The sequence below is a fragment of the Amblyomma maculatum genome, unplaced genomic scaffold, assembly GCF_055883805.1.
Source record: "Amblyomma maculatum isolate TAMU_Amacu unplaced genomic scaffold, ASM5588380v1 scaffold_19, whole genome shotgun sequence".
NCBI classification, from domain to species: Eukaryota; Metazoa; Arthropoda; class Arachnida; order Ixodida; family Ixodidae; genus Amblyomma; species Amblyomma maculatum.
The window spans coordinates 7,598,148-7,618,644 of NW_028146744.1; the positions used below are offsets into that span (position 1 = coordinate 7,598,148).

General features: G+C 51.4%; 2 protein-coding genes and 1 long non-coding RNA gene across 3 annotated transcripts; 1 reads left to right on the plus strand and 2 right to left on the minus strand.

The window, feature by feature from the left end:
• Positions 1–2,741: 2,741 nt before the first annotated feature.
• LOC146171631 (uncharacterized) lies at positions 2,742–3,095 on the minus strand. Its single transcript, XM_084586466.1, has one exon. The coding sequence runs from the start codon at positions 3,093–3,095 to the stop codon at positions 2,742–2,744; it is 354 nt and encodes a 117-aa protein (XP_084442592.1).
• Positions 3,096–6,318: 3,223 nt separating this feature from the next.
• Positions 6,319–13,664, plus strand: LOC146171632 (uncharacterized). The gene is made up of 3 exons (XR_014702798.1): positions 6,319–6,528; positions 7,898–8,023; positions 12,805–13,664. It is a non-coding gene; the product is annotated as an uncharacterized LOC146171632 (long non-coding RNA).
• A 4,371-nt stretch (positions 13,665–18,035) lies between these two features.
• Positions 18,036–19,461, minus strand: LOC146171633 (uncharacterized). The gene has a single exon (XM_084586477.1). The coding sequence runs from the start codon at positions 19,143–19,145 to the stop codon at positions 18,075–18,077; it is 1,071 nt and encodes a 356-aa protein (XP_084442603.1). The 5' UTR covers positions 19,146–19,461; the 3' UTR covers positions 18,036–18,074.
• Positions 19,462–20,497: the final 1,036 nt, after the last annotated feature.

The following is a 20,497-nucleotide window of genomic DNA, read 5'->3' on the forward strand; positions in this document are numbered from 1 at the left end:
CACTTAGAGTAGGCGTCGACTAAGACGAACAAGTAGTGGCCTTGAAATGGACCACCGAAATCCACATGCAGTCTCGACCATGGTTTCTTCGGAAATGGCCAAGGATTCGACTGTGCTTTCCGTCCCATTCTCTGACGTTCTTGACAGGTTTTGCAGAGTTGCACCTTCTTTGTGATGCTGCTGTCGAGTCCATCCCACCAGACATGACTTCTTGCAACTGCTTTCATTTTCTCCACGCCTGGGTGGGTTTCATGAAGTAGGTCGAGAACTTCTGCTTGTAGTTGCTTGGGAACGACGACGCGTGTTTCTCGTAGAATGCAGTTTTCATGCACGCTAAACTCTGTGCGGTTCTTCTGAAATATCGCCCACTCACTTCCTTTTGGCAGCTCATCCCCAGTAAGTAGCGCACGACGTAAATTTGATAACACAGAGTCACGATCTGTGGCTTTGGCAATGGCGGATTGCGAAAGAAGTCGTGGATACGCATTTTCAAGCATGAAAATCTCAGTAGGCTTGGGCACTGCGCCGGGCTCCGTAGGAAGCGGTAAACGGCTCAGCGCGTCGGCGTTGCTGATGCAGGTGCCAGGGCGGTACACAAGCTTGTACTTGTACGCTGACAGAGTAATTGCCCAGCGTATCATTCTGGGTGATGATCTATCAGGAATAGGCTTGTCTTGTCCAAGGAGTCCCAGAAGAGGCTTGTGATCCGTTATCACTTCGAAATCTTGACCCCATAAGTACTGATGGAATTTTGTGACACCGAAAATAATGGCAAGGGCTTCTTTGTCCAGTTGACTATAATTCTTCTCTGCTGGAAGAAGGTTTCTCGATGCAAATGCAATGGGATGTTCCCCAGTTTCATCTCGATGTGCGAGGACTGCTCCAATTCCGTACGGTGAGGCGTCGCAACTGAGAACAATTTGTCTTGAGGAATCAAAGTGTTGTAGTACATGCGCAAAGGTCAATAGTTGTTTACTTTTTCTGAATGCTTGTTCCTCTACGCTTGTCCACTTCCATGCAGTTTCTTTTTTAAGCAGGAGGTTCAAAGTGTGAAGCACTGTCGAGAGGTTAGGCAGAAAACGCCTGTAAAAATTAATTAGTCCGAGGTAGCTTTGAAGTTGCTTGATGTCCTTCGGACTCGGAGCATTAACGACAGCTTCTACTTTCTTTGGTGTCGGCCTTAGTCCATTTGCATTTATGACATGGCCAAAATACTCAACTTCTTGAGCTAAGAATGAACACTTTGCAAGCTTGAGCTTGAGACCTGCTTCTTGTAGGCGCTGTAGCACACTGGCAACGTTCTTTAGGTGATCTGCCTTGTCTAGACCAGTTACCAAGATATCGTCAAAGTACACAGTGACGTGCCGCATGCCTTGTAACAAATTTTCCATTTCTCTCTGGAAAATGGCTGGCGCTGAAGCTACTCCGAAAGGCAGTCTAGTGTATTGAAAAAAGCCTTGAGGTGTGCTGATTGTCACAAGCCTCGGTGAGTCGATATCAAGGCTCTACCTGCTGGTAAGCATCTTTCAAGTCTAGCCTTGTGAACTGTTGCCCTCCTGAAAGCTTCGCCCACAGGTCTTCGACTCTCGGGACGGGGTACTTTTCCAGCACTGTTGCAGAATTTATTGTTACTTTGAAATCGCCACATATGCGCACGCGACCGTCTTGCTTGAGCACAGGAACAATAGGGGCTGCCCAATCTGACGTCCTGACGGGCGTAATGACTCCTTCTCGTTGCATTCTTTGCAACTCTTCTGCGACTTTATCTTGAAGCGCGAAAGGAATTGTTCGTGGCTTGAAAAACTTGGGGACTGCATCTGCCTTGACAGCAATTTTCGCTTTCACGCCTTTCATTGTTCCAAGTCCCTCTGAAAATACATCTTTATATTGAGCGAGGAGCTAATCAATATTTGTAAGGGGTTCCACAGCTCTGACGTCATTTAAGTCAAGTTGTAGCGCGCTGATCCAGTTTCTCCCGAGAAGAGTTGGACAGTGATCAGGAGCTATAAACAATGGCAATGTAGCCTCTCTCCGTCCGAATTGGACTGGCCCGATGACCTTGCCCCTAACGGGTGTAAGTCTTCCGCAGTAGCTTTTCGGTATCACGTCTGAAGGCTCTACTGGGAAATCGGGAAATCGCTCTTGAAATGCAGTTTCACCCATTACGGAAATGCTGGCCCCCGTGTCCAGCTCCATTCGGAGAGACCTGCTTGCAACTTGTAGAACTGCAATGAAGGGTGGAATTGTTTGCTCGCCGTTCATTTGCCACGTCTCGTAGACCTGCGGCTTGGGGGCAGAAACATTCTCCCTGCTGCCAAGACTATGCACGGACTGCTTTTGTTGCCTTTGTTTGCCGTACTTATTCGACACGTTCTTCGGCGTCGTGTCTTTAGTTTTCGCATAGCGGCATACTCTTGCTAAATGCCCTATCTTGCTGCAAGCGTTGCACCTGGATTTGGCATGCTGGCATGCTGTCGCGTAGTGTGGCTCTCCACAGCGATAGCAGCTTACTGTCTGTTTCATCGCTCGCATTGCAGTGTGAACTGGATTGAGCTTCGGCCCTCTCCTGCGCTTGCATCAGCATGCTTGAGTCAGTTTTGGCAGTCTCCATCGCAACAAGGATTTGTACTGCTGACTCGAACGTCAGGTTTGGCTCTTCAAGCAGGCGCCGCTGCATTGGCGCATCGTTAATGCCGCAAACGAGTTTGTCCCGCAGCATGTCAGAAAGGAAGGTGCCGTACTCACAGTTCGCCGACAGCTTTTTTTAGTGATGCCGTGTAGTCGTTGACGGACTCATCTGGCTGGCGTTGACGACTGTTGAACTTGAAGCGGCACACCACCACGGAAGGCTTTGGAATGAAGTGGCTGGAGAGTACGCTGAATATCTCGTCGATGGAGACTTGGTCGGGCGTCTTGGGCGTCACTAGGCTCCGCAGCAAGGAGTATGTGTTGGGTCCGTAGCACGTCAGGAACACAGACCTTTGTTTTTCCCCGGGAACGCTGTTGGCGTCGAAAAACAACTTCACACGCTCCAAGTACTCGGTCCAGGCTGCTCCTTCCCCATGAAACGGCTCCAAAACACCGTAGGTAGGCATGGTTGCAGAAATTGTAATGCAATGCCTTAAGTTTTACCTCGTCGCCAGAATTGTTATGGGGTTGTTAGGGGCCGAGCCCGAAGACGTCTATGCCCAGGTCACCAACGTGCCCTGAGGAGGGCGCGGGATGAGGCGCCCAGAAAGGAGACTGTACACATTGCTAGCGGGAGAAAAACTGGCCCTCCTCGCTGTACGCGGGGAGAGCGTTTATTAACTCTTTCCCTTCCCGCTTCTTCCCCCACGCAGACCGGTTCGGCTGCCGTAGAGAAGATGCTCTGGCGGGGACACATGGGAGGGATCGTCACAGTTTCCATCAATTTGCCCACCCACGACGTGAGAGAAATGGGCCTGAGGTTGTTCGTATCTATGGCTTTGCCTGCCTTTGGGATGAAAGTTATGAGTGCCGTCTTCCATTCTGTGGGGAGAGGAACTTCCCCTGTCCAGATGGAATTGAAGTGTTCTAGAGGGGATTGGTACGCGTGCTCTGGTAGGTTTGCTAGGAGATTTACTGTGATCCCATCCCTTCCTGGCGCGGTCCCGCGTTTCATTCTCGCTAGGGCTGCCTTGAGCTCGTATAGTTTGAAAGGTTCATCCAGCTCAACATTTTCGTCTCCACTGTACCTGTGCGCTTATCCCCTTGGGTCTTGGGTCGTGCTCAAGTACTGGTCTCGGAGCTTCAGCGCTAGCTGGGCCGTATTTCCTTGAAATGCGTGTATTGCTCTCTGCAGCTAGGTGTTTCTGCGACTCGGTGCGCGTCTGGTTTGGATCTATGAGAGCTCGGAAGAGACGCCATGTGTTTTTGCCAGACATCTGCCTAGCTGCGCGTTGCACCTCTCTATCCAGTTAGCGTATTCTGCCGCCTCTTTTGTTATCGCCGCGATCCGGGTTTTTAGCTTGCGGTTATGTTTCTGCCTGCGCTATCTTTTAACCATGCTGCGTCTGGCTTCCCAGAGGTGGAGGAGGTGGGTGTCCACATCCGTCACCGCCTCAGAGAGCTTTACCCACGTTTCCGTCGAACGGAGACTGGTCAGCAGCTGTTTGGTCTAGGCTTGGTATCCCTGCTCCTGGATAGAACTAACATTATATTCTTTTCAGACTTTTGCCCAGTCCAGCATCGTAGTCTGCCCCGTCGGTCTGGTAAGGGGTTTAGTGCGGATCGTTATCTTGGTCAGACAGTGTTCGCTACCGAGTGTTTCCTCCGTATTCGTCCACTCCACTGGCCTTGCGTGTTTTGAAAAAGTTAAGTCCGGACAAGTGTCCATCTGCGCCGAGTTCCCAATTCGCGTGGGGTACGCCGGGTCGGTGTGTAGGGTTAGGCCTAATGTGGGCGCTGCCTCCGCTAGCTTCCGTCCTCGTATGTCCTCTCGGCTGTAGCCCCATGAGAGGCTCTGCGCATTGAAATCTTCTAACACTAGTAACGGATCTCGTACCGCTTCCCTGATAGCCCTACTCAGGAGTGTGGAGAAGGTTACATTTTTTGCTTTAGGTGGGCAGCATACGTTGTGGTTTCTACGTGGACATAGGCCACCAACCACCGCGGGTTCGAGCGTCGCGCGAGCCGAAGCCCCGATCAGCCGTCACCGCGCGCACTGAAACACTGCAGCGCGCACTCAACCTCCACCGGGAGGAGAGCACTTCGCTGCAAGGACACCAACCTCCAAGTTCACAAAGGAGACGTTTATTGAAACGCCATCCTCCAGCGGCACACACACACACACACACACACACACACACACACACACACACACACACACACACACACACACACACACACACACACACACACACACACACACACACACACACACACACACACACACACACACACACACACACACACACACACACACACACACACACACACACACACACACACACACACACACACACACACACACACACACACACACACACACACACACACACACACACACACACACACACATATTTACAACCGCACATACGCATATTTACAAAACGCACATACACACACATACGCAGTCACCGTGTCAAGGGAGCGCGCGAGGAGCAAGGCTCCCCTGCGCGCACAAGTGACACGGAGTGCGCGCCGCAAGCACGCAAGGGCGTGCTGTGATCTCTCTCGCAGTGACCAAAGGGTTCCTTTGAGAGAGTGTGGGCAACCACCGCAAGGTACGCCTGTCGCGGATCGTTGGATCACGATCGACAGGCTCGAGTTGCGCTCTCAGGTACGACCCGGAGCAGACGAACTCGAGTACACACTGGTCTGCGCGGACAAAGGCCGGCAGACAAGAACAGTTGCGTACGCACCTTGCGATGTCTCGGAGGGGTCTCCCTCTGGGCTCCGCTCGGACAATCGCGCGAGCGCGGCTGTCGAAGCGGTGCCGTGTTCCCGCCAAAAGGCGCCAATGAGGAGAACAACTGGGAAGCGGGCGGCGGCCGCGCAAAGGGCAGCCGCAGCAAGCCCGAATCCCACATCCTCCTCTCCTTAATTGCCCTCCTACCCATCAGCGAAAGCAAGCGGCAGGTCCCCAGCATGAAGAAAAGAATGCTATCCTCACGCAACAAGTCAACTACGCTTCAGCTCCAGCCAAAAAGATCTCGAAAAGACAAACACTCAAGAAAGACAAACACCAACAAGGCACACCCAAAAAAACAAACAAAACAAAAAAAGGATAAGATGACCTGGAGAATAATATGTAAAGTTCCGAATACGAAGTAAATACGAAAGTGTCAGCTGCAAAGTTCCAAAGTTCGACACAGTTCGTCGGTGCAGCACAGAGAGCCGGCGGTAACCGGTACCGGACGGCCACTGACGTCCGACGGACAACCGAACTCGGCCGCAACTCGGCGGCCGATTTCGGACGTCCGCCGGAATTCCGGCGTACGTACGAAAGCGGATGGTCGAATCCGTTCGCCCAGCGGACAGCCGCCGTACGTCCGCCACTGGATTTGCTTTTACACAGCTATGATATAGTTTGTAGTCGTCGTGCTCGTCTGAACTGCGTATAAATCAGTAATACCGTCAAGTCTGCATTATATGATGCCAGAGCGAATCGATGCGATAGAAAGCGTTTCCATTAAACAGTTTTTTTTTTATTTTCCGCGTGTTTCATCGTTGAATTCTTCCATCAAAATTTTTGATTAAAAGTTAAATGACCATTAAACATTTTTCTATCATGATGCTTCGGTGAAATTTTAATCAGTGGCTGAATAGACGCAGCAAGCAGCAAGCTCAAAAAGAACGAAACCGAACCTATCCTAAAAAAAATCTGAAATGAGCCAATCCAATCCACCTGACAAGTTGAAGTTTAGTCATGGAAGATGGCTTCACGTTTCCGTGTTCTGCATTTTCTGCGCAGTTACAAATACCTACGGCTGTAATGCACTGCTAGCATTGTTTTTGCTGTGGCTTTGTGCGGCTGGCACACTTTGTTCACCCGCCGATTCCAAAGTAAGTATTTCACCGAACTTTTGTTTCTTTAGTGGAACTTTTCGATGCACCGATAGTGGTGAGCTTTTGGGTAAGGAAACAGCTCTGTACAGCAGCCGAACGGTCGAGTGTTTTAGGCGAGACTGACAGGATGGCTCCGCGCCGACTAACTAAAGTGCAGCCTCAAGTCTGAGGGCCATCTTTCTCGGCATTACTGGATGCTGCGCCAGTAAGCCGCGCAACTTCTCTGTCTCTGATAAAGGAGTGCCTGCCCGAGCTTTAAAGGAGTTAATTTGTTAACCATGCGCAACGTGCTGAGTTGTAAAAACTATACGAGAAAACTTTTGCACTCCTCGAGCCTATCGTGCGACATGTTTTTTTTTTTTTTTTTTTTTTTTTTTTAATGGACAGCCGCTTATCTTTCTCTCTCGAGCTTTACGGCAACTACAGTTTCTAGAAGGAACGGCTGTAGCTACTAAATAACTAAAGGTTTAGTACTCTCCTTCAGCTTTGACGAACCAGGACAGCACCTTGCGCATGTTGGTTATGCATGTGGGACCGAACCGCGCAGAACAACCGGACAAGGAGATGAGAGAAAAAAAAAAAAGTCAGCACTTCTTTTTCTTGACCCGTTGTTCTGCGCTATTCTGGGACGAATTTGGCATACCGCCGCCGCGATACAGTTGGGCTGTGAGCTCTGGTACCTGCAACGCCTTCTTTTATGCAAAACAGGCATACTGGGAGGCCATGCAAGCCGCGGACTAAAAAAAAAAAAAAAAAAAAAAAAAAAAAAAAAAAAAAACCCGAGTTGAGCAAAAGTGAGATGAAAACAAAATTGTTGCTTTGTCCTTACAGATATTCAAAGGCTCCTCAGAACTTCACTGCATTATTGACAGCGAGATAATGCCAAAGCTACACTAGAGCCATGCAGCACCTTATAGTGCATGATACTGAGCTTATGTCTCGCACTGAAAGCTCTTACCATGTTCTTAGATTATCATATTAAAGTAGCTTTAAACCCATGCTTGTTAATACAGTGATAGCCATAAATTGAACCTAGGGCATCATGCTCACATACAAGGCTTCTGATAACTGCTGGTCACATGATGTGGGCTATAGCAGAAACCTGTACCTGGTCATCTTACAAGCATTTGTGCAATTGATGCTTTTAATGTGTTGTAAAAGTTTTTCTGTTCTGTTTCTGTATGGGAATGCTTTCCTTATTGAAGGCTAACATTTGGCTTGCTACAGCAAAACCTCTACCTAGTCATCCTAAAAACAGCTCCGCAGTTGGTGCTTTTAGTGTGTTGTAAAAGTATTTGTGTTCTGCTTCTGTATGGCAATGCTTTTCTCGTTGAAGACTAGCATGAGGCTTCCAAAAATTTTTCAGATGCCATTTGCTGTAGCCGATTTCGTAGGCCAACAGGAAGCAGCATTTTGAACATGGAAAACTGTCATCCACGGGGGAAAAACAGCAACATCTCTTTGCATTCTCATTTCTTTGGTATGGCTAAAAGTGAGTATTGTATCATTATCTATATTATTAATATTGAATCATGATTGTCAGTGTTGAAGTTGTTTGAGCGTGATGATTTTAAACATACAGGACATCCCTTCGACATTAAGGTTTTAGCTTGTTTACATGTAGGATGTAGAACTGGTTTCAACAAACTTTATGCAGCAAATTCTTTTTACATTGTCCACCATGTTACTTTTTGTCATTGTCCATTGAAGTAAATGACCAGTATTTTACGTTTACACAGTCGTCCACTCTTAGCTTGAATGGGAATGTGTGGCATGCAGTTTGCAAAATAGCAATGCATCCGTCACAGCCATGCATCAAGGCTAAGTGGCTTGTGCGTAGAGGGACCAGCCGCTCCAGCTTCACGTCACCTGCCTCTTTGCTCCGGTGTGCAGACATGCATTGAGGCAAAGTGGTTTATGTGTAGAGAAACCAGGAGCTTCTTTGTCACATCTGGCTGTTTGTTACGGTGTGCAGATGCACATCGAGGCAAAATGGCTGATGTGTAGAGGGACCAGGAGCTGCTGCTTAACGTCGTTCGCCTCTTTACTACAGTGCACAGCCGTGCATTGATGCTAAGTGGCTTGTGCATGGAGGGCCCAGGAGCTGCAGCTTCACGTCCGCCTCTTCGCTCAGGTACGCAGGTGCGTATTGAGGCAAGATGGCTTATGCATAGAGGGACCAGGAGCTGCTGTGTGGTGTAGTCTGTATATTTGCTATGGTGCGTATCGAAGTACAATGGGGGGGCTCATGTGTAAAGGTACCATGAGCTGCTGCGTTATGTCGTCTGCCTCTTTACTATGGTACGCAAGCATGCATCAAGGCAAAGTGGCTTATGCATAGAAGGACCAGGAGCTGTTGCTTCACATCTGCTATGATGCGCAGCTGCATATTGTGGGTGGTGGTGGAAAACATTGCCATCAGATACAAATATAGGAGGTTACTCACTAGCTGACCCTGAGGGGGCCTGACCTGACAAAAACAAGGGGTCCCTAGTTTGGGACCCCAGTGGTGGTAGAGGGACTAGAACTGGTACTTCACGCTGTCTGCCTCTTCGCTACGGTGTGCAGCTGCGATGAATGCAGTGGCATCTCAAAAAGTGCATGCCACGCACTCGCATGTTCAGCCTGAGTGGACGACTGTGTACCTGCTATAGCTTTGTTATTCATAGAATAAACCTAGGCCAAGTTGGATAGCTCACCTCATATGTGGTCAGCAAAGAAAAGCCACTCCAGAAAATCTGATGCATTTACTGTCATAGGATTCTTATTCATATACATGCTACTGACAAGTCAGATTCTTCACCCTCAGAAATGCCAGAAAAATAACCAAGGGTGCGTCTGTAATAGTCTAGCTTGCTCTTTCTCTGCATTGCTGTGGGTGGGACAGGTGTGAATCTTTGATTTTAAGCTTGCAACAAGTATGTTATTGTAGTTTAAAGGCAAAACGGTACTAATAATCGTAGCCCCCCGTGGCCTTTATCCCCTTTTAATAGTGTTGCTAGACACCGAATTATTAGTTTACTCTGCACTGTTTCTGTCTAGTTAATGTGCGGAGATGTACAGCCTCGTCCACTTCTAGCTATAACATGCTCACCGCCTTCAAAACGCTGTTGCGTTCGAACCGGCCACACAATAAAGCTAAGTGGCAGGCCATGTGAAGCAGCACATCCGGGTCCCTGTGTGTGTGCACCGATTTGCATCGATATGTGGCTGTTTCGTACGTAATGTTGATTTGAAAGCAGTGTCTGTGTTATAGCTAGAAGTGGACGACCCTGTACATATATTTATATGACTTGGAGTTGTCGACTTTGCACTTAGAAACATTGTAGCGTTATCTGATGTGTTGCTTTCATTTCTTTAATGATTTCTGTAAGGGATCGGTGGGTATGCTAGGCACCTTTATTAGTCTGCTCTTTTTGGGTCACCTGTTCACTGCCCAGCTGCGGCCGTCTCCCACTTGCCCTCGGACAGGAGGCAGAGAGACGTGCACAGAGAGGCAGCTACAGCAGCTACAGTGCTTAACGGAAACGTAGGCAGAGAGGGAAAGAAGTTCCCTCTTCCGAGGACTTTGCTGTCGCACTTGAAGACGCGGGGACAAGCAGTTTGTTCTCGTTGCTGTGTCATGTAGGGGGCTCATTTTTATTTCAGGAGCTTTACGAACAGTATACAACTAAGGGGTCCTTAGTACTAAGCGTACTAAGGGGTCCTTAGTACTCTGACTGGACCCATCACCCGGAGGTAGCACAGCTTTGAAACGAGCACCTCTTTTGGAAGAACTGCTTATCGTTCAAAGAAAAAACACTGTCAGGTTGAAGGGTGTAAGGCCCTCTTCCTTGTTGGGGAGCCCATAAAAGTGACAATTATTCAGTGCAGGCGCGCTGAGTGGGGTCTCGTTGAGGATTCCAACCCTGGATGTCAACAATGGTAGGAGATGGCGGCGTTGAAAAAGGGCAAGTGTGTAACAGTGACGGTATGATGCGGAGCGGGAGGATGTGGGTTGGCTCTTCTGATGTGGTCCGCAATGGTGCTGACTCAGACGCCAGTAATTGCAATAATTGCCCTGTAAAAGGAGCCGCCAAGGATGCAAGCTTTGGGCAATGGTTGCGCACGTGGGACACCGTTTTGATGGGTTCTATTTATTTTTTCTCTTTTTTTTCCTAGGGGAGAGAGTTTGGCATGTGACCTAGTGAGCCAATCATTTCGAGGTCCATTCTCTAAATTCCGTTTGTTGTGAAACGAATTTGTTGTCCCTTTTGCATTGCTTGTATTAGGGAGAGGATGAAGAACTTATGAAAGTGGAAAGACATGCCAAAACGTTTGTTAGCCAGTCATGTGTGAGTTCGTTGTCGTTGGGGATGAGAAATGTGGGCGGTGTCCCGAAGTTAATGAAACGGCCCTGCGGCCTGGAGAACTCGTTCTGAGCTAGATTTTGATCTCTTTCCTCTTCGTCATAGATCATGGTCATTGTTTCACCTGTTGTAAATACATACATTCATGTACAAAATTTTCAGTTCATCTTCCTCTCCGTGTGCAAGTTATTGTGGCCAGATGCAGTAAATTCGCTATTTTCATTTCTATATAACGTGCCTTTCTGAAGATGGTGAGCTCTTTTGTCCAATTCTGTAAGAAAGCAGCAAAGTGCTCCCAAATCTTCCACAAAACTGTGTGATATCTTTAATACTAACTGCAGCTCGGTGTCACTCAAAACATGTAGTTGAGGTAGATTTCTTCCCCCCCCCCCCCTCTTTTTGTTCGTTCAAATGAGGACCAGCGGACACTAACTCTTGCTTTTGTAATGCCCTAGGCCCCGCCTTAAGGCAGTACTCCAATGTCAATACCATCTTTATAGCTATGGCTGTCCAACAGCACTAATGTCTTTTATATACTTCTTTTACTAATCTCTTACCCAAGTGGTGGCTTATACTACGGGGGCGAAAGTCTCTGGACAGTATGTCTGGAGATTTTGGACTAGAATCGCGATGTAAACGAATTGTGACCTTATTTCTCTTGCACACATGAAAGAACTAACGTTCAACTTTCACATCGACAAGTATGGTCCGAGTTTCCTGGTCGATGTAAAAGTTATGTGCTTTGATTGCAGTTTGTGTAGTCCACACACTTGTCCCCGATATTACATAGGGGCAAATTAGGTGCCTTTACAGGGGCAGTTTCTTTGGCGCCCACTACCTTCCCCATAAAAAAGCTACAGTGTTGCTTGTGAACAGCTGGCTGCATTTATAAATACTATTATTTTTTTTGTAATTTGTTGTGCGTAGTTGAGAAATCCATGACATACATGCACAGCTGGTTGCCAGAATTCTGCAACCATATTTCAGTAACTAACATCCATGCTGCATGCTGCCGGTAATACATCAGGAGCTTGTGGTTGTTAGCTTTTTGTGTTTTGTGTAACTATAAGCCTTGCTATTGTAATGTCACATATAGTGCTGTGGGTAAACAAATAACTTTACTTTTAACTCTTGTAGAAGCATGAACACTGCGCAGTCACTGCGGCGGGCTATGCTTCCACATTGGGCTTTAGCCACATGTCAAATGTCTATCTTTATTCTGCTGCAGCAGCTTGCATGTTATCAAATAAGTTACTTCGTCGCAGCTGCTCTAAGGAGACGCTTTCTAGACGCTTGTAGCCTAGATGTTGATGTCGATATACCCCCGACACGCCCAAGGAATGTCTTCGGTAGAGGGTACATGGAAACCAGTGAAATGTGCAGTTTACAGAACAAAAAGGTAACAATTTTAAATGATGTTATTATTGATCACTTCTTTTCAGAGCAGGAACAATGACTTTAGAAATCTGCCTGTTAAACCGCTCAAAATGCAGGTTTCTGCCGCCAATGCGTACCTGTGTAATACTGCAATGCTCTGGCTGTGCTTTATGTTCATATACAGCATCCTTTATGCTTAGTTTCTATGCATGTGCACTCCATGTCTTGGGCATTGCTGAGGGCGCATAGCAGCAAGCATAACATGCCATGTTTGGTCAGAGTGGCATGTTCAAAAAGACGACATAAAAACATTAAAATACTGAATGCCAGGTTCTGGTCAAACTATGTTTGTATCTTTTGTTATTCTGCATGGGTTTTGCTGCAGTTATATGACCTTTCTATATAGTATGTGACAGTTCTGAATGGAGATGCATGCGTACAGTGCCATCTGGAAAAAGCAATTGAGAGAAACTGGCAGTTGCCCTTGGAGATGTGTAATCAAAGTTCAGCACAGATAGCTTGAATTTCATTTTCCCTTCTATTGCAGGAGGAGCCCAGCCTGCTCTTTCCATCTTAGGCCTGAAAGACTAGCAACAGCTGATCGAGCAAATGCACAGGATAGTAACTGCTCCTGGAATCCCGGCCTGCGGAGGCCGCCCACAGAGAACTTGATCATCTCCTCGTTAATTCCGAAATATTAGGTTTCAATAAATACCTTTTCCTTCACCACTTCCCCAAGGCAAGAGCTGTCACGGCCAAGGATAATTAAAAAAAATTATTCAAGTAGATTCTTAATACTCCAGTTGGCCTGCATTTTACCATGCCATTCCTTAACATCAATATTTTTTTAGTGTAGACTATTTATGCATGCAGTTTTTGCAATAAAGCCAAAAAAAATGCTTTTTTTACAACCTCTCATGCTGGTATGCCTATGCACTTAGCATGTTTTCAGGAATGGTGCATTTGTGTGAAGCTCAGCTAGCATATGTGCCTCTTTGATGGAAGTTATAATTGCACACTACTGTTCAGTGCTTAGTGCGTGAAAGTAAAGCAGACAACAGAAAACTTGAACCTGTTGCATATTCTGTTGTCTGCTTTACTCTCACGACAAAGGCATTGAGCACTAGTATGTGACTGAAATTTCCATGGCACATGCTTGCTGAGCTTTACACAAATGTTATTGGCAAGTTTTTACACCAATAGCGGGCCCTGCAAGCATGTTCCGGGAAACGTCCGAATGTCCGCCTCCGGCTGCCCGTCGGACGTCCGTGGGACGCGATCCGGATCCACGAACGACAGTCCGACGGACGTCCGCTGTACGTATATCGAACATAACCGGACTTCCGTCGGATGTCCGAAGGTCCGAAAACGGACGTCCGTCGGTCGACCGTCGGACGTCTATGGCCGTCTGGGACGTGACTCACCGCTCGTCGACTTCTGGGTGGCCAGTTGGCAGCTGCTGGCTGCAGACGATCTCCGATCGCAGTCGGTGCGGGAACAGTGAACACGCGGAAGGGAAACCAGGAAACTTCTCGGCGGCCATCCAAGACGCACATGTGGTGACCGAGCGGGACGTTTTTTTTTTTTTCGCTCAGCACACGCGGGCTTTCTTTCCACCGCGCTCAGCACACGCCGGCAAACACACACGCCGCAACGTCGTCGCCTCCGCTCCCGGGCACGCTCACCAACAGCAACGCACACACCACACAAAGTGTTACGCCGGGCTTCAGCGGCAACCTGTCCCGAGCACCTTCGCAGCCTCGGCGGTCTTGGGTGAAGGGGAAGGGGGCATGGTTCACGCTGCTTGTCCCCCAACTACCCCAACTTCCCCTCTACACGCACCGAACACAGCCGCGCGGCGGGCATGCTTAATGAGCCACCGTCGCGTGTTCAAAAGGAAAGAGGAGAAAAGACGCGCTCTGCAAAAGAAAGCACTCACTGTACAATAGGTGAAGCGAGAACGGAATCAAATAAACAACAACATAAAACAAAGATGCTAGAAGAGACAAAATTCAATAACACAATAACGCACAGAGGCTGGAACTAAGCGGGACAGGAAGTGGACGGCCGACGTTGTTTCCGGGTAGGGTCCGACGAGAAAGCTCGCTCGGTGAGGCGATATGCCTTCGGGTGCGGAAGAAGTCCGCCGTCCGGCATTAAATCACACAGGTGACCGTCGCCTCAGATTGTACCGGTGCGGGGCACGCTTGCGTTCCGCCGCATCGGGTGTGCCTCGTCGCTTGCCTGTGGTGACAATGGGCACCGACGCAAGCTCGTCAGACCGCGACACATAGGCCTTCAGGTCTGCGATGTGGGCCCGGCTGGTTTTCCCCGTAGAGGAATCCTCCAGCAGGTACGCGAGTGGCGACCAGACTTTGACCACTCGGTACGGACCAAGCCACTTAGGAGCAAGCGCGGCTGAGAACCCCTTGCTCGCGTCACTAAGAGCGTGGTTGCGCTTCAGGACAAGATCGCCCACCTGAAATGTCAGGCTGCGGTGCTTGCGGTCGTACTGAACCTTCTGCTGGGCTCTGGCCGTCGCCAAACTCTGTCTTGCTCTGCTGAGAGCCCGACACAGCCGGTCCCGAAGCGTTGACGCATAAGCAGAGCAGTCTGCTCGCGCCTTCTCATCCTCGAGCTGCTGGCTCTGAACGACGCCTGACATCGGATTCGCCAGCTCCCTTCCGAAATTGAGGAAGGCGGGAGAGAAACCAGTTGAGCGATTCTCAGCTGTTCGAATGGCGAACGCGAACTCACTCAAATGGTCTGCCCAGTCTTTTTGACACTCGGCAAAGGCCGTAAGCATTGGTTTGAGCGTTCTGTTGATCCGCTCGGTCAGATTAGACTGGGGATGGTAAGGTGAAGTGGTGTAGTGCTCGATTCCGAGGGAACGGCAGGTATTACCGAACACCCGAGCCGTGAAGTAGGACGCATTGTCCGTGATCAGCCGTTCCGGAAAGCCGAAGCGACAGAACACTTTCTGGAGTTTATCCAGCACCGCTCGCGCTGTCACTTTCCGAAGGGGGTACAACTCGACCCACTTGGAAAAATGATCAACGACTACCATCAGGTAAATGAACCCCTGCTTGCTTCTGGGGAAAGGCCCCATCAAATCGCAGGTGGCCATCTGCCACGGACGCACACTGTCAATTGGTTTCATCATGCCCGGTGGCTTGCCACCCCTTGACTTCACCGTTTGACAGACATGGCAGGAACGGCAATAGCGGAAAATGTCGCGCTTCATGCCGGGCCACGTCACCGATTGACTCAGTTTTTTGAAAACTTTGGAGCCACTCAGGTGACCGGCAAGTGGCCCGTCGTGAGAGAATCGCAACAGAGCGCCTCTCAGACTTTTGGGGACAACCACTTTAAATGGGTCAATGGACTCATCATCTGTGGCTATGTACTTCAGCAGGAGCCCGTCATGGTCCAGCAAATATGAGTCCCCGGGGCTCGCCGCGACACACGCTGGCTCTTGCCCCGCTGCGCCCGCTACAGTACAAGTAGCGTCACGGCGCTCCGTCTCCCTGAGACCGTCGCTAACCTCGCGACAAAAGGAGTCATTTTGCTGGGCCGTCAGTAGCTCTTTACGGCTGAACACGATTCCAGTCATCCCAGAGGGGAGCCTGTTTTCGTCCCCGCGCAGGTTAGCCGCCAAAACTTCGCTCGCTAGCCTCGGCGCATCTGGGGTGCTCACAAAGAGCCTCCCCCGTCGCCCGCTTCGCGAAGTGCTGCTTGCCTGTGTGTCGGAATGGGTAGGCCCGTTTGCGGGCGTCCCCCTCCTGCCGCTCGGCGGCTCGTCCGCTGTTTCGCCCCCTCCGCTTGCCGGCGCAAAGGCACCGCTGGCGAGTGGGGCACGGGATAGCGCGTCAGCTACCACGTTCGTGCTCCCCTTGCGATACTGCACCGAGAAGTCGTAATGCTGTATCAGGAGAGCCCAGCGCGCCAGCCGTCCCGCAGGCTCCCGGAGCCGCATCAGCCAGCTGAGCGCGCTGTGGTCTGTCTGCACCACGAAATGCGTTCCATCAAGGTAGACGTCAAACTTGCGCAGTGCAAACACGATGGCGAGGCATTCCTTCTCGGTAACGGAATAATTCCTTTCCGCGGGCAGCAAAGAACGACTTGCAAAGGCAAGAGGTTGCAGCACGCCATCGAATTCCTGTAGGAGAACGGCTCCTAATCCCAGATCGCTCGCGTCTGTCTGGACTACGAACTGTCTGGTCAGGTCGGGTAGCCTGAGCTGCGCTGTTTCTGCGATGGCACTAGACAGGCGGCGAAAGGATTGCTCTTGCTCAGGCCCCCATCGCCACGCAGCAGTCTTTCCCAAGAGCTTGGTCAAGGGCGCCTGCACGCGGGCACAGGACGGGATAAATGACCTATAAAAATTTGTCATTCCCAGAAAACGGCGCAGGCCGCGTACGTCCTTGGGCACAGGAAACTCGAGTATGGCTCGAAGTTTTTCCTGATCCGGCTCAATGGAGCCTTCGCCCAGCGTAAACCCAAGCAACTGAACTCGGGTTCGCGCTATTTGGGCTTTTGCAGGATTCAAAGTCATCCCGGCAGCCCATACCCTCTCGAGCACGTCGGCAATGTGGCTTAAGTGCTCATCAAAGGTTCGTGAATAAATCACGATGTCGTCCAGGTAGCACATGGCATGGGACCATTTCGCTTCGCCTAGGACGCGGTCCATCAGCCTCTGAAAAGTCGCAGGACCATTGCAGAGGCCAAAGGGCATGCGAGTGAACTCAAACAGCCCTCTGTGGCACGTGAACGCGGTCTTAGGCCGGTCAATGTCATCCATCTGGACCTGTAGGTAACCTTTGGAGGCATCTAGCGTGGTAAAATACCGCGCACTGCCTAGGCTTCCTACGATTGAGCTGATCGTTGGGAGCGGATAGGCATCCTTGCGAGTCAGCGCATTCAGACGGCGATAATCCACACACAAGCGATGGCTGCCATCCTTTTTGGGCACCAACACCACCGGAGACGCCCAGGCGCTGGACGAGCGACGGATAATGTCCGACGATAGCATCTCATCCAACAACCCGTCAATCACCTGCCTCTTCGCAAGGCTGGCGGGTCTGGGATTGCACTTCAACGGAAGCGCTTCTCCGGTGTTGATCGCGTGGCTCACTAAAGTGGTACAGCCAGGTTGATCGGTGAAGAGCTCCTCGTACTGACGCAAAAGTGCTGTCAACCGAGCCTTCTGTGTCTCATCCAAAGTTACCGCAGAGGCGGCCAGTGGATGGGGTGCGTCGTCGTACCGCGCCGCTCGCTCCCACATGGGGGTGTGAACGGCATAACGCTCGACACAAGGGCAGGGCCCCGATCGCTGAGCGTGGCACTCTCCGAACGTCTCGACTGCACAGGCAGATACCGACGCCGGGGGGCTAATGAACGGCTTCAGCTGGGAAAACGGTCCTTCGCAATAGCCGCCATTCGCAATGTCCACCATGATCCCGGTTTTCTGGAGAAAGTCCCTTCCGAGAATCATGGGCACACTGAGCCCAGGGAGATGAATGAAACGCGTGCGTCTCGCTCGCTCTCCCCATCTGACAGTCAGCCTCGCGGCGCCAGCCGAATGGGCCACGCCTTTCGCGAGGTTAAATGTCGAACGGCAATCCCGCAAGCGCACAGAGTGCTTTTGCAAGTGGGACAACACCTGTTCACTGAAAAAGGAGGCGCTGGCTCCTGTATCCAGTAACGCCGGAAATTCGCGGCCAGCAAGGGTGACCGAAATAAACGGCGCGGGCGCACCACCGAAGCAGCTTACCCTGTACGCAGAGGGAATTAGCAAAGCTTGGGCCGGCTGTCTCTTTACAACCGACCCCCGTCGCCGTTTTCCTGCCTCGCAGAAGGCCTGGCTACGGGGCATTCTCTTGCTAAGTGTCCCCTCTCTTGGCAACGGAAACAACGCACACCACCGCGAGCTTGGCCGCGTGACAAAGGCGCGTCTCCCTGCCTGGGTCCGCTCGCTGCCCCACCGAACAAGGGCCGGTTTTTGCGAGCTTCTCCCTCCGCTGTGCTTTGGGTCGCATGGCGTCCTTCGGCACGCGAGTAAGAAAACTGTGCAGCGCAGGCTGCTCGTCTTCCGTACGAGTAAGGATCCAGAGCTCTTTCGCTCAGCTCCCAAGCGTCGTTTCGCCCGCCAACGGCTGTAAAGGCAGTTAGTGCGGGTTCACGCCGGTGAGGAAGGGTCATGGCCCCTCTCCATGCGCAGCGTGGCTCAAGGGCCTCGCTTGCCGGCGGTGGCGGGCGATAGGCACGCGCGGCGAGGATGTCGCCTTGAATGCGCTTTGCCTCGGCGGCCAGCTCCTCTAGATCTCGGAATCGGCCGCCGCGCAGGTATGCCGAAAAAGTCGGATGTGCCTGCCTGATCACTCTTTCGACGCGTTCCTCGTTTGAGGCTGTTGGCTCAGCGATTGAGAAAAGGTCTTCCATCGCCCGCACAAACTCCTGGAGCGACTCGTCCGGGGCCTGTGTGCGGAGCTCCAGCTCTCGCCGCATCCTACGCTCATAGTCAGCGGGCAGGAATTCGCGCATGAATGCTGCACGGAACTCCTCGACAGTCGCTGCTCGGTGGCCGGAAAGCCGGTACCACCTAGCTGCCGTGTCAGTCAGCGCTGCGGGGATGATGCGTGCAAGCACAACCTCATCAGGGAAACCCATAGCTCTCTGGTAATGGGCGAGGGAATCAATGAAATCCCGGGCACTGATAGGATCATCATAGCCGCGGTACGTCGGCATGGGCAACATGACCGCGGGGTGAGACAACTTCGGCGCGGCCGAAAGCGCCTCAACCGCCCCTGTTAGCGACTGAATCATCTGGGCAGCGCTTGTGAGCAGCGCCTGCGTCCTTCCCTCAGAGGAGGTTTGGGCGGGTTGCATGAACAAAGAAGGCAAACGGTCCTCCAGTTCGATGAGCGGCGCGGTCTCCGCAGGGAGTCCGGCCGGCGCCTCACCGTTCACCGAGCAAAACTGACTGCTAGCGGGGCACGGCTGCTGTTGCGCGTAGCTGCCGGTAGCGACGGCATCGCGCGAACTGCTTCCGCCATGGGCGGAAAACTGATACAGCGGAGGTATCTGTGTAGCGGTCCCACCACAGGGTGGTCCGGAGAAAGCTCCAATGGGAGCCGAGGGATCAACGTTACTCGCGGCATTGCCGTATAGCCCAATGGGGCCGGCGGCCAGCCACTGTGTTTGGCTGTTCAGAGGAGCAGCATCCAACGGATCAAAAGACGCTACGACTGCGTAAGGGGCCGACATATATCGCGTTTCAGATTCGCTGCCGTGTGCCCCGCAGGGGGCGGCAGACATGGTGCAAGAGCTTGATCGTCAAGGCGACCGGCTCGGCCGATATGCAGTCCAACTCAAAGAGCCAGGACCATTCACGTTGGGCGCCAGTTGTGGTTTCTACGTGGACATAGGCCACCAACCACCGCGGGTTCGAGCGTCGCGCGAGCCGAAGCCCCGATCAGCCGTCACCGCGCGCGCACTGAAACACTGCAGCGCGCACTCAACCTCCACCGGGAGGAGAGCACTTCGCTGCAAGGACACCAACCTCCAAGTTCACAAAGGAGACGTTTATTGAAACGCCATCCTCCAGCGGCGCACACACACACACACACACACACACACACACACACACACACACACACACACACACACACACACACACACACACACACACACACACACACACACACACACACACACACACACACACACACACACACACACACACACACACACACACACACATTTACAACCGCACATACGCATATTTACAAAACGCACATACACACACATACGCAGTCACCGTGTCAAGGGAGCGCGCGAGGAGCAAGGCTCCCCTGCGCGCACAAGTGACACGGAGTGCGCGCCGCAAGCACGCAAGGGCGTGCTGTGATCTCTCTCGCAGTGACCAAAGGGTTCCTTTGAGAGAGTGTGGGCAACCACCGCAAGGTACGCCTGTCGCGGATCGTTGGATCACGATCGACAGGCTCGAGTTGCGCTCTCAGGTACGACCCGGAGCAGACGAACTCGAGTACACACTGGTCTGCGCGGACAAAGGCCGGCAGACAAGAACAGTTGCGTACGCACCTTGCGATGTCTCGGAGGGGTCTCCCTCTGGGCTCCGCTCGGACAGTCGCGCGAGCGCGGCTGTCGAAGCGGTGCCGTGTTCCCGCCAAAAGGCGCCAATGAGAACAACCACTGGGACGCCAGGGCGGAGCTGTGGC

Bases quoted from the DNA above. Each gene is read 5' to 3' on its own strand.
- LOC146171633 (XM_084586477.1), bottom strand. From the start codon at position 19,145: ATGCAACCCGCCCAAACCTCCTCTGAGGGAAGGACGCAGGCGCTGCTC.
- LOC146171631 (XM_084586466.1), bottom strand. From the start codon at position 3,095: ATGCCTACCTACGGTGTTTTGGAGCCGTTTCATGGGGAAGGAGCAGCC.